The sequence below is a fragment of the Cervus canadensis genome, chromosome 4 (genome assembly GCF_019320065.1).
Source record: "Cervus canadensis isolate Bull #8, Minnesota chromosome 4, ASM1932006v1, whole genome shotgun sequence".
Classification (NCBI taxonomy): domain Eukaryota; kingdom Metazoa; phylum Chordata; class Mammalia; order Artiodactyla; family Cervidae; genus Cervus; species Cervus canadensis.
Genome location: NC_057389.1, coordinates 40,407,972 through 40,421,462, shown reverse-complemented (window position 1 = coordinate 40,421,462; position 13,491 = coordinate 40,407,972). Strand labels below are relative to the sequence as shown.

Here is a 13,491-nt window from a genome sequence, read left to right as displayed (position 1 = left end):
TGGGTTGCCATTTCCTCCTCCAGGGGAAGCAGCCTTAGACAATATATAAGTGAATGGATGTAACTACATTCCAATAAAACTGTACTTATAAAACCAGGTAGTTGGCAAGATTTGACCCTCAGGCTGCCAGTCCCTGATCAAGATGACAAACTTCACTATTCTGATTGCCCACAAGTGCTGAAGCACCCTTTCTTTTCTCACCTGATTACCCCCAGAGGAGACATGCGTCCTGTCTTATTCTATGGACTGGACTGAATGACCTTATTCAGGAATCTTCAGGGAGAAGATGAAGGGCATGGGGACGTGGTGGTGGTGGTGGTGCTTCCCAACCCATAGTCTGTGACTTACAGCCATAGTCTTGGGGAAACCAAAGGCAGAAAGGGGTTGAGGCAAGGCAGGGCACTAATGCTGGCTCTGCTGGACATGGGTGGGAGGTGGGGTTCTGCTTGACTGGAGACGGGTCTCAGCAAAGTTCACATCACAGAAACCACTGTGAAGTCACTACCAGGCAAGGGGACACAGAAATTCAAACAGAACAGAGCATTTCTTTTGGAGTTGTATGGTTTCCTTTATTAAAGAAAGCTGGAATTGACTCTCTAGGGATTCTTTCCTGAAGTTGGGTCTCCATGGAAGCTTCCTGTCCTGGCTCCTATTTAAACAGATTTTCTTTCAATGATGATGGTCTCCATCGTCTCTGATGTCACACTTCCATGGATCTCCATGTCCTCACCAACCGGGGCTTTCTCCACCTTGGCCTCTATATTGCGTTTCTCTACCGTCTTAGCCACAAAGTCTACCTCTCTGTCATGTCCAACCGTTGGTTTTGAACCAGGAATGACTCTGAAGCTTCTGAAGAAAGTGCTGATCTTACTGGATCTCTTATTTAAAGTCCCTGAACTGGTGCTGGACCTGCTCTTCCCCGGCTTGCGAGCTGTCCTCCCCTCCTTGGCAGATGAGCTATGGCTGCCACTCTTGTGAGGGCTGTGTCCTTTGCCCCTGGTGCTGCTCTGCCCTTTTTCTTTTTTGTCATCTCTCTTGTTTCCATGGCCTGATATGGACCGGTGGGAGGATGACTTCCGGGTCTTGTCCCCTCCTGTCCTGTGATGACCTTCCCCTGTTCTGCGGTGACGGGAACTTTTCCTAGATGAAGACTTGTCCTTCTTTTCCCTTCTTTCCTTTTTTTCCTTCCGAGTTTCATCCCTGGGGTGGGTGACCTTCTGGCTTCCATCTCTTTCAGACATGTAGCCTTCACTCTGCAAGGTAGAGACCAGGGGGGCTACGACCTGGCCTTTAGCACTTGCAGCAGCAGCCTTGCCAGTTGTCGCTGCACCTGCAAACACCACGCTCATGCTGCTGTCTGCACTGTCCACCCCTGTCGAGGATGTGCTGGCAGCACCTGCCAAGACCAGGTTTGTGCCCTCTGAGGATATGCTGGAAGCACCTACAATGGCCTTGCCGGATCCACTTTCTCCTGGACTCTTGGCGGCAGCTCCTGCCAAGGTGGCGCTCATCTGGCTGCTGCTGGTGCTCCTAGTTGCGGCCAAGCTCACAGCACCTCCTACAGAGCCCGCTCCCACCCCTGCAACTGCCACGCCTCCTCCAGGGCTTGTTGTTGTCCCTGCTATGGCCAGGCCCGAGGTTGTCCCTGCCGCTCCTCCTTCAGTACTTTTCAAGGATGTAGTTGAGCCATGGGGGACATGATAGACTCCCTCTCCACCAACATAAGCACAAGACGAGGCTCCCGACACATCACCAAGCTTGTGAAGACCCACAGCGTCATGATCCCTTTCTCTATGGAGCTCTGTGGTCTGTGCCAAGGGAGGAGAAACAGATAAGATAGAGATCACAGAAAGTGAGATCAGAGCTGTCCACTCCTCTCCCATCCTAAAGCTGAGCAGTTCAAGGGTTTATCTTTAGAATAACCTTTGAAATCATCGAGTCTAAGCTCTCACTGGATGGAAGATTCTGTCTACAGCATCTCTGTCAAATAGCCACTCCGTTGCTTGAACAATCCCAGGGCCAGGGAAAGCGTTGATATTAATACAGTTCTCCATGGTTTAATTTTATACCCTTGTGCTTCTACCTCTGCAGGACAGATTCCTAGAAGTGGGGTTGTTTGGTCAAGGGATGCATACATTCTATGTTTTGGAGACTATTAGAATGAATTGTGCATGAGTAGATGTACAATTGAGTTGGACTGATTTTAATCAGCATATGAGGAACTTCCTCATTATGAATAATATTCCACCACTGATGAGATTACCTGGCCTAGGGTAAGTGTTCAAGAAAAGATTAGACAATCAGGATTGCTGTAGAAGGGATTACAACCCTGGAATGAGACCAGTGCTGCTGATACAATACCTAAGGGCTCTCTGAAACTTGGCCTGGTGGGACAATGTAGAGAAGTGCTTGGAACCTCTCCAGTGTGTGAGTCCCATAGTGATGGCTCATTTGGTTCCGAGACTTTTTGACACGGGAAGGCATTTCCCAGGTGAGTCTCAGAGAGCATCAAACCCCTTTGAAGGACCAGCTTTGCACTGCTCTCCCAAAACACTCTGCCCCATGTTCTCGAGTCTCTGTAGGTACTTACCAATAGGCTTCTGTCACCCTCCGGAATTGTTGCGTCTCCAGCTTGGAGCGTCGGGGTACTGCAGCTACTCTCCACCGGTGGTCTCAGGAGATAGACAAGCTTTTCCCAATAGCAAAAGAGGTCTTCTCGTGCATCAGAAGAGGGGCACAGCTGCAAATAAAAAGTACGGCCAGTGGCAAGCTTCAGGCGCAACTGTTGTTTCTCACGGTCGTGGATGGAGATCTTGACAAACTTCAAGGGAAGCAACCTGGTGAGCTCTAGGGTCTTCGTGGGCTTGCGACCTCTCCCCTTGGTTGTCCGGGCATGTCTGACATGCTCTTCACAGACCTTAGTTGGTCGGGCCAGGAGCATGACATCAGGTAGTGGGAGGATGGGGCTGGTGGATGCGATGCCCACAGTCACCATTCGGACGCGGTTGTGGACGTCAATCACCTCTCCTTTCTTGCTGATCTGGATAAAGTCGCTTTCAAACATGGGTGCGTACTTGAAAATGTCATACTCTCCTCCCTTGTACAGTTGTCGTTGCAGGTCCCCCATGGAGGTATTGAACACGCCCATTGAACGGTAGCTGTTGGCCGTGTAATAAGGTAACAAACACTCACTGCTCATGGTTCTCTTCTTTCAAGACAGCGCCACCAGCCACAAATTGAGTCGCTGAGAGAGAGAGGGAGTGAAGGCAACTGCCCATCTCCCTGCAGGGCTCTGCCTAAGTCTCTTGGCATCACCGCATTTATCCTGCCCAGTCCTTTGTGACCTGTCACCATCACACACCCCTTTATTCAACCTCCAAGCAGCCATCCCCTCAGGGCAGGCTCACTAGCCCTCCCCAACACCATCACCAACAACAAACCATCTTCTCCAATAGGAATAGGCTGACCTTGATAGGATATAAGCATGGGTAGGCTGGATATTCTTCCTGATCAAAATGTTAAGATGCATAATTAATAAAAACCATTCAGCTTCTATAAACATTTGGGTGACTTCCAGTTTTGTTGTTGTTACAAATCTCCCTGCAATGATCATTTTCCTGCTTCTGCTGAATAATGTGCTGGGGATAGAATCCTGGAAGTGGGCAGTGTGCTTGTTAAGGGCAGGCATCCTGTGGGGATGGTTATTCTTTGACAGGAAGTTAACAAAGAGTGCTATCTGTCAGAACCAGAGTCCCACTTATACAGTGCTTTCCAGGGTATGGAGAATTTTCTCACCCATGTAGTCATTTCAAGGAGGCTGGTTTTTATTTTTATTTATTTACTTTATAGTTTTAGAAACAGTTTTCATTGTGAAATATAACACACTCATAAAAGTGCACAAAGCATAAATATATAGCTTAAGGAGTAATAAGAAAGTGAACATCCTTGTAGCTGCTGCCCAGAGCAAGAAATAGAAGACTACCAGCCCTTCTTCAGCATATTCCCTCCCAAGCACAGCTCTCTCCCTCCCCACAAAGGTGCCTCAAATTTGGCTTTCCTTTTTCCTTCTTTCTTTTTAAACTGAAGTTTAGCTGATTTACAGTGTTGGGTTAATTTGTGTTGTACAGCAAAGTGATTCATTTTCCATTATGGTTTATCACAGGATATTGAATATAGTTCCCTGTGCTATACAGTAGGACCTTGTTGTTTATCCATTCTATACATAATAGTTTGCATCTGCTAACCCCAGACTCCCAGCTCATCCCTCCCCCATCCCACTCCCTTGGCAACTGTAAGTCTGCTGTCTTTATCTGCAAATCTTTTCTGCTTCATAGATAAGTTCATTTGTGTCATACTTTAGATTCCACATATAGGTGATATCATATGATATTTATCTTCCTCTTTCTGACTTACTTTACTTAGTGTGATAATCTCTAAATCCATCCCCATTGCTGCAAGTGACATTGGTTCATTTTTTTATGGCTGAGTAGTATTCCATTGTATATATGTACTGCAACTTCTTTGCCCATTTATCTGTTGATGGACATTAAGGTTATCTCCATCTCTTAGTTGAAAAGTGAATAGTGCAACTACCAACATAGGAGTGCATGTATCTTTTTGAGTTACAGTTTTGTTCAGATATAAGCCTAGGAGTTGGATTCTTGGATCACATGGCAACTCTATTTTTAGGTTTTGTTTTGTTTTGTTTTTTTGAGGAACCTCCATACTGTTTTCCATAGTGGCTGCACAAATTTACATTTCCACCAACAGTGTAGGAGGGTTTCCCTTTCTCCATACCCTCTCAAGCATTTGTTATTTACAAACCTTTTAAAATGTTTTTTATGTATGTACTCATTTAGTTGTCTTGGATCTTAATTGCAGCACATAGGATCTTTAGTTGCTGGAGTGTGGATTCCCTAGTTGTGGCGTGCAAGCTCAGTAGCTGCAGAATGTAGGATTAGTTGCTCCACTGCATGTGGGATCTTAGTTCCCGGAACAGGGATCAAATCTGTATCCCCTGACATTGCAAGGTGGATTCTTAACCACTGGACCACCAGGAAAGTCCCCAAACTTTTTAATGATGGCCATTCTGACAGGTGTAGTCTTCATTGCCATTTTGATTTGTATTTCTCTAATAACTAATGATGTTGAGCATCTTTTCATGTGCCTCTTGGTCATCTATATGTCTTCTTTGGAGGAATGTCTATTTAGTTCTTCCACCCATTTTCTGACTGAGTTGTTTTTAATTGTTGTTGAGTTGTATGAGCTATTTGTATATTTTGGAAATTGAGCTCTTGTTGGTCACATCATTTGCAAACATTTTCCCCCATTCCATAGGCTGTCTTTTTGCTTTGTTTATGGCTTCCTTTGCTATGCAAAAGCTTATAAGTTTGATTAGGTCCCATTGGTTTATTTTTGCTTTTATTTCTATTTCCTTGGGAAATGATATAAGAAAACATTGGTAGGATATATGTCAGAGAATGTTTTGCCTATGTTCTCTTCTAGGAGTTTTACAGTATCATGTCTTATACTTAAGCGCTGAAGCTATTTTGAGTTTATTTTTCTGCATGGTGAGAGGGTGTATTCTAAGTTCACTGATTTACATGAGGCTGTCCAGCTTTCTCAGCACCGCTTGCTGAAGAAACTATCTTTTTTCCATTGTATATTCTTATAAAGGAGGCAAATTTTTAAAACCATAATTTTCTGGTGAAGAACTGAGGTTCAGGATTATCTTACTCAGGGTCAGAACATGGAGCAGGATGGAATCTGCCCCTATCTTGCAACTCAGGTCAGGCATTTTCTCTGTCTCAAGCTGCATGGCTCACGATCATACTCTCATTCTGTATCAAATATGGAATCATTCATGGTTAGCAATATGTGTGGGGACCCCAGGAATTCACTGACGTCTTGAATTACCATAGGATTTCCCATATTGGTCTGCCTGCTTCCTCACCCTTGATGTCTACCTGATAAACCACTGATGTTTCGTTTCTTTGAAAAGCTCTTCGGAGAAATTATGGCAAAGACATCTCTCTGGAGTTTTTGTACTTTGCACAGGGTGATGAATCCAAATTCCCCCTCCCTCAGTTAGAAGACTACATTTGAGATAAAAATACATCCCCAAAACTCAGTGATTACTATGTAAAGGTCTTGAAATAAACTTCATCCCCTAAATGTTCCTTTTTATATTCCTACTGCCTGCTTCAATACCTGGAAAATTGCAGCTTATTAATAACTATGAACTTGCTTATGCCCACTGAGATTTATTCTTCCATTTGTTTAGTCAACAAAATTTATTGAGCAGGCTCTATTTCCAGGACCAGCTAGAAAACCAAAATGCAGAGATAAAGGTCCTTACCTCTGAAGAGATTAAAAAAAAAATTTTCTGAAGATGTTAAATGACTTCTCCAAAAAAAACCAAAGTGGCTTATACTCTACTGTAAGGAGATAATCACTAAAAGGTAACACTATTAGATTTTAAAATAAGTTTCTATATTCTCAGCCACCTATTCATTTCATAAATCCATTTTTGATGAATGATTAATAAAGAATTATTAAAAGAGAAATCATAACTGCATTATTAACAACTTACTATAAACCAGGCATAGTACTAAACACTTTATGTTCTTTTCAAAATGTAATCCCCAAACAGCCCTATAAAACGTAAGCACAGCTACTATTCCTGTTTTATAGAAAGGGAAATCAAGACTCAGAGAAGTTAAGCAACTTTATCGGGGTCACAAGGCACTAAAAGCATAAGTCCCCAAATATGGCAATGGTTAAACTATACTACATTGTGTCACACAGATAGAACACAAATACACCCGTACTATTCTGCATAAATTCATCAGTTCTTCTAATTAATATTATTAGGTGCCTACTTTTTGCCAGGCCCTGTTTGAGTTGCTAGGCATGCAGCAGTGGACAAAACAGAAAAATATCCTCAATTTCACAGAGCTTGTATGTAGACAATAAATGACAGTAAAATATATGATATGTCCAATGCTATGGAAAAAGATAAATTAGGCAAGTGGGATGGGAGTCTGTGCATGGGAGAGGGAGCTGGAGGTGGTGGTCAAGGAAGGCTCAATGAGAAGCAACCTCTGAGCAAAGACCTCAAGGAGGAAGTCAGGGAGGAAGGCACACAGATGTTTGGGGAGTAACCTCTTGTCAGAGGGAATAGCAAGGACCATGATCCTGATGTGGGAGTGTGCCTGGGGTGTTAGAGGAACACCATGGGGGCCACAGTGACGAGAGTGGAGTGAGGGAAAGTGGTTGGAGATGAGACCACAAAACAACTGTGCTGGTAGTGGGAAAGCAGACCATACGCGAAGGACCTTGTAGGACATCGAGAGGTCTGTAGATCTGCTCTGGATGGGAGATGATCTGTCCTACATATATGGAGGATCATTTCTGGCTGCCACGTTGCAGAGATTGTAGAGGTGTAAGGGGGCAGAAATGGGGACTAAGTAGATCCTGCAAAAGATGATGATGGGTAAGATGTATGTGGGAGCCGTGGAAATAGTGATCAGCTACTAGTCATGCTTTGACTGAGGTACCCATATGTACACTGTGTTGAACAATTTTCAAGAAATATTAATAAGTAAAAAAAGCAAGTTGCAAAAGAGCATATATAATATGCCACATACTGTTTAATTAAAAAGTCTTAAAGTGTGTGTGTGTGTGTGTGTGTGTGAACAGATGCACAGGAAACTGGTACCAGAAATAATCTTGGAGTAGTTTGTTGATTGAGGAAAATGGTGGGACAGAGACTTATCTATTTTATTCTATCAATTCTTATCAATTTTATTCTATTGCATATACTACTTGCACAAAAATAAATAATACTTTATATGTTTATAAAAATATTATGCTAGTAAAATTATATTCTTAGACTATTTGTCAATTCAAACCTTAATATAGAAAAGAAGTAGGTAAACAGTTTCATTCAAATTTAACTCTCTCTGGTACAAAATTTTAGAATTTGAGAACCAAAATACAAAATATCATTCAAAATTCATTTTCTGATTTTTCTAAAAGTTCTGTAAAGCTATTCTCTTTCCAAAGTTTGGAAGGCTGCTGTATCCCCATCAAAAAAAAAGTGGAGATCAATAAGTCAAGATGTATTTATTGATTGCCAGCTATGTGCCTACCATTAAACTAAGAGCATTCAGGTTGTCAAACTGTAAGTTTCAAAAATCTGAAAACATAATCTCACACAAATATACAATGAAAACATGTCAGAGATTTAATTAACTCATCAGTGAGGAAATCAGCAGGATGATAAAGCTGATTCAGAAAATTAGAAGACCAGGCATTGGCATTAGAGAAAGGATGTTGGACTAACATTGCCAGGTTAGACACAAAACTGGTTAAATGTCTACAGGGCAATAAAATCATAAACTTTGGGGCTATCATTTTTGCTAAATGAGATCACTTTCATCTCTTCTGGATGAAAATCTGTAACTTATTACAGAACTTCCCAGAGTCTGAGACTTTAATCAATAATAGATAGTCCTCTTGACGTGCTGAAAATGTTCTAAAGTTACATTGTGATCATTGTATAACTGTGAATCTATGAAAAAAAGCACTGAACTATACACTTTCAATGGATGAATGTTTTGGTATGTGAAATGTATCTCAATAAACCTATTAAAAATAATAGATAGCAATACTTCGGTCTTATTAATCCAATCTCATTGTCTGTCTTACTTCTCTTGGATAATCACATAATCCTCAGGCAGATGTGTAAACCATGCTCTAATATGACATTGAAAGTACACATTACCTATCTTATAATTTTTTCTATTTATACATTTTTGGTAATTCTTCTTAATAAGGAATATAATGAAGCATATATAAGCCACCACCCCAACTTTAGCAAGCTTATAAGTCAGGAGAACCCTGAAGAGGCAGAGAACAGTACAATAGGGCAGTTAAATACATGATAGAGTAACAGTGAATGAGTTGAATGGATGGACCCAACAACACTTGTGTGCTTGCTCAGTCACTAAGTTGTATCCGACTCTGCAACCACATGGAGTGTAGCCCGTCAGGCTCCTCTTTTATGGGATTTCCCAGGCAAGAATACTGGAGTGGGTTGTCCTTTCTTTCTCCAGATATCTTCCCAACTCAGGGATCGAACCCGCATCTCCTGGATTACAGGCAGATTCTTTACCACTGAGCCACCTGGGAAGCCATGATAACACTTATCTCAATATTTAAAACCAACAGTGTTTTGTAGGAAGAGAAACTGTCAGAACCACAATTCTAAGGACAGTTTTGGGTACATTTTTAGTTGCCCTAAGATTGAAGAGGTGTGAAGTATGGAAACATAAAATATTGTTTATGGTGTACTGAGTAAGGTAGACACGCAAGTTTATAGATGGCTGAGGTCTACCTGTTTATCACGGGGAAAAGGTTTCAAGTCAATAACTTTTGTTCCCCAACTATCACTTTGAAAAGCAAGGCAAGCAGACAGCTATATATAGCCTTTACAAAGAGTATGCCACCTGAAGGGCCTTGTGGGCTAGGCAGGATGTGAGGGTGGGGAGATTTCCATACTGTATAGAGTATGTATCTTCTGGGTAAATCCCCTGGCCTAAAATACAATCCACAGTCCTTTGGTGTTGGCACTGCTAAACCGATGTGGCGTGGGATGAGCTGCGGTTAGCTTGGGCACCTAGGACTTCAGGAAGTCAACCTGACTTCTGCCTTACCTTCTGATTGTCAGAAAAGACCATAGTCACCTAGACTCTTTCCCTGAGGGCCACTATGCAAATTCATTTGCTTCTGCCTTAAGTTTCAAAAGAAAATGAGCTGGTATAGATGAAAGAAGCCAGACAGGTGATCTAAAGAATTTTATTTCTCAACATTATGATCCAACAAGTGTCACCTCTCTTCTCCACCTACTTACTTTCTGTTCCCTTCTTGTTTCTGTCCTCAGACATAGTTGGCCCCACTCAGAGCCAAAATTCCGCCCTGCTTTTCACCATCTTATGACAATTTCTCTCTCTTGGCTTTCAATTTTGCTACATTTATAAGCCATGAGAAGTTCCATCTCGGTCTATATATTTATTTCTTTGATGTCATGCTAAATAAGCTTGCAATTAAATACACATACAAATAACAAAACAGTTAACATTTAAGACAAAAATAAAGATTAGAAACTGTATAGAGGTGAGAGGTGGTAAATGATCCAGGAACCGGGATGAAATGATTATTGCAGTTAAATATTAAATTTAACTCCTGAAAAAATACTGGGAGAAAGTAAAATAAATCTTAAGATTAATTATTTCTGAGGGTTGAGGCTAGACGTGATTATTATTTTTGCCTATTTGATGGTTGGCTCCTTCCAGCAAAAATACATTTTAGTTTTGTAACCAGAAACTATGAATTATGGATGGAGAACTATAGACTGAAGAACTGTGAATGGAGGTTCATAACATTGTATGGGAGGTGGTGATCAAAACCATCCCAAAGAAAAAGAAATGCAAAAAGGCAAAATGGTTGTCTGAGGAGGCCTTACAAACAGCTGAGAAAAGAGAAGTGAAAGGCAAAGGAGAAAAAGAAGTATATACCCATTTGAATCAGAGTTCCAAAGAATAGCAAGGAGAGATAAGAGAGCCTTCCTACGTGATCAACACAAAGAAATAGAGGAAAACAATAGAATGGGAAAGACTAGAGATCTCTTCAAGAAAATTAGAGATACCAAGGAAACATTTCATACAAAGATGGGCACAGTAAAGGACAAAAATGGTGTGGACCTAGCAGAAACAGAGGATATTAAGAAGAGGTGGCAAGAATACACAGAAGAACTACACAAAAAATATCTTAATGTCTCAGATAACCACAATGGTGTGGTCTACTCACCTAGAGTTAGACATCCTGGAATGTAAGTCAAGTGGGCCTTAGGAAGTATCACTATGAGCAAAGCTAGTGGAGGTGATGGAATTTCAGCTGAGCTATTTCAAATCCTAAAAGGATAATACTGTTACAGTGCTGCACTCAATATGCCAGCAAATTTGGAAAACTCAGTAATGGCCACAGGACTAGAGAAGGTCAGTTTTTATTCTAATCCTAAAGAAGTTCAGTTCAGTTTAGTTGCTCAGTCACATGCCAGGCTTCCCTGTCCATCATCAACTCCTGAAGCTTGCTCAAACTCATCTCCATTGAGTCAGTGATGCCATCCAGTCATCCCATCCTCTGTCATCCCCATCTCCTCCTGCCTTCAATCTTCCCCAGCATGAGAGTCTTTTCTAATCAGTCAGTTCTTTGTATCAGGCGGTCAAAGTAATAGAGCTTCAGCTGCAGCATCAGTTCTTCCAAAGGATATTCAGGGTTGATTTCCATTAGGATTGACTGATTTGAACTCCTTGCAGTCCAAGGGATTGTAAAGAGTCTTCTCCAACACCACAGTTCAAAAGCATCAATTCTGCTGCTCACCAATTTGGTGCTCAGCTTTCTTTATGATCCAACTCTCAGATCCATAACTACTAGAAAAAAACATAGCTTTGACTAGACGGACCTTTGTTGGTAATGTCTCTTATATTTAATATGCTGTCTAAGTTGGTCATAGCTTTTCTTCCAAGGAACAAGCGTCTTTTAATTTCATGGCCATAGTCACAATCTGCAGTGATTTTGAAGCCCAAGAAAATAAAGCCTGTCAGTTTCCAATGTTTCCCCATCTATTTGCCATGAAGTGACGCGACCAGATGGCATGATCTTCATTTTTTGAATGCTGAGTTTTAAGCTAGCTTTTTCACTCTCCTATTTCACTTTCATCCAGAGACTCTTTAGTTCCTCTTCACATTCAGCCATAAGGGTGGTGTCAACTGCATATCTGAGGTTATTGATATTTCTCCCAGCAATCTTGATTCCAGCTTGAGGTTCATAAAGCCTGGCATTTCTCATGATGTACTCTGCATATAACTTAAATAAGCAGGTGACAATATACAGCCTTGATGTACTCCTTTCCTGATTTGGAACCAGTCTGTTGTTCCATGTTCAATTCCCAAAGAAGGGCAATGCCAAAGAATGTTCAAACTGCTGCACAACTGTACCCATTTCACATACTAGGAAAGTAATGCTCAAAATCCTTCAACCTAGGCTTCAACAGCATGTAAACTGAGAATTTCTAGAGGTACAAGATGGATTTAGAAAAGGCAGAGGAACAAGAGATCAAATTGAAAACATCCATTGGATCTTAGAAAATGCAAGAGAATTCCAGAAAAACATCTACTTCTGCTTCATTGACTACACTAAAGCCTTTGACTATGTGGATCACAACACACTGTGAAAAATTCTTCAAGAGATGGGAATACCAGACCACTTCCCCTGCCTCCTGAGAAACCTGCATGCAGTCAAGAAGCAACAGTAAGAACTGGACATGGAACAGCAGACTGGTTCCAAATTGGGAAGGAGTATGTCAAGGCTGTATATTGTCACCCTGCTTATTTAACTTATATGCAGAGCACATCATGAGAAATGCCAGGCTGGAAGAAGCACAAGCTGGAATCAAGATTGATGGGAGAAATATCAATAAATTCAGATATGCAGATGACACCATCCTAATGGCAGAAAGCAAAGAGAAATTAAAGAGCCTCTTGATGAAGGTGAAAGAGGAGAGTAAAAAAGCTGGCTTAAAACTCAGCATTCAAAAAATGAAGATCATGGCATCCAGGCCCATCACTTCATGGCAAATAGATGGGGAAACAGTGGAAGCAGAGACAGGCTTTATTTTCTTGGGCTCTAAAATCACTGCAGATTGTAACTAAAGCCATAAAATTAAGACACTTGCTTCTTGGAAGAAAAGCTATGACCAACCTAGATAGCATATTAAAAAGCAGGAACATTCCTTTGCCAACAAATGTCAGTCTAATCAATGGTTTTTCCAGTAGTCATGTATGGACGTGAGATTTGGACCATGAAGAAAGCTGAGTACCAAAGAATTAATGCCTTCAAACTGTGGTGTTGGAGAAGACTCTTCAGCGTCCCTTAGACAGCAAGAGATCCAACCAGTCGATCCTAAAGGAAATCAACCCTGAATATCCATTGGAAGGACTGATGCTGATGCTGAAGTTCCAATACTTTGGCCTGATGTGAAGAGTCAACTCATTTGAAAAGACCCTGATGCTGGAAAAGATTGAAGGCAGGAAGACAAGGGGACAACAGAGGATGAGATGGTTGGATGGCATCACCGACTCAATGGACATGAATTTGAGCAAACTCCGGGAGACTGTGGGAGACAAAGAAGCCTGATGTGCTGCAGTCCATGAGGTCATAAACAGTCAGACACAACTGAGTGACTGAACAGCAACAACCACCAGAAATATAAATATTTAAATATAATTAAATATATGTTTATATATATATATATATATATACACATATATATTTCAAAAGTTGTCTAAGCTCCACAGTTTAAGTACCCTATCTTCTATGAATCAAGCCAATTATTTCTGATACAGGACATATTTTTATTTTAAATTG

The 13,491-nt window shown here is 41.3% G+C and overlaps 1 protein-coding gene across 1 annotated transcript; it reads right to left on the bottom strand.

The window, feature by feature from the left end:
* Nucleotides 1–577: 577 nt before the first annotated feature.
* FAM71B (family with sequence similarity 71 member B) lies at nucleotides 578–3,294 on the bottom strand. Its single transcript, XM_043464276.1, has 2 exons — nucleotides 2,591–3,294; nucleotides 578–1,808 (listed from the first exon to the last, which is right to left on the bottom strand). The coding sequence occupies exons 1-2, from the start codon at nucleotides 3,197–3,199 to the stop codon at nucleotides 654–656; spliced, it is 1,764 nt and encodes a 587-aa protein (XP_043320211.1). The 5' UTR covers nucleotides 3,200–3,294; the 3' UTR covers nucleotides 578–653.
* Between the last annotated feature and the right edge of the window lie 10,197 nt (nucleotides 3,295–13,491).

What these genes read in the sequence shown, in the direction of transcription:
- FAM71B (XM_043464276.1), bottom strand. Translation starts at nt 3,199, where the DNA reads ATGAGCAGTGAGTGTTTGTTACCTTATTACACGGCCAACAGCTACCGT. An exon ending in AGGGTGACAGAAGCCTATTG is followed by an intron (nt 1,809 to 2,590) that starts GTAAGTACCTAC and finishes CCCTTGGCACAG; the next exon opens with ACCACAGAGCTCCATAGAGA.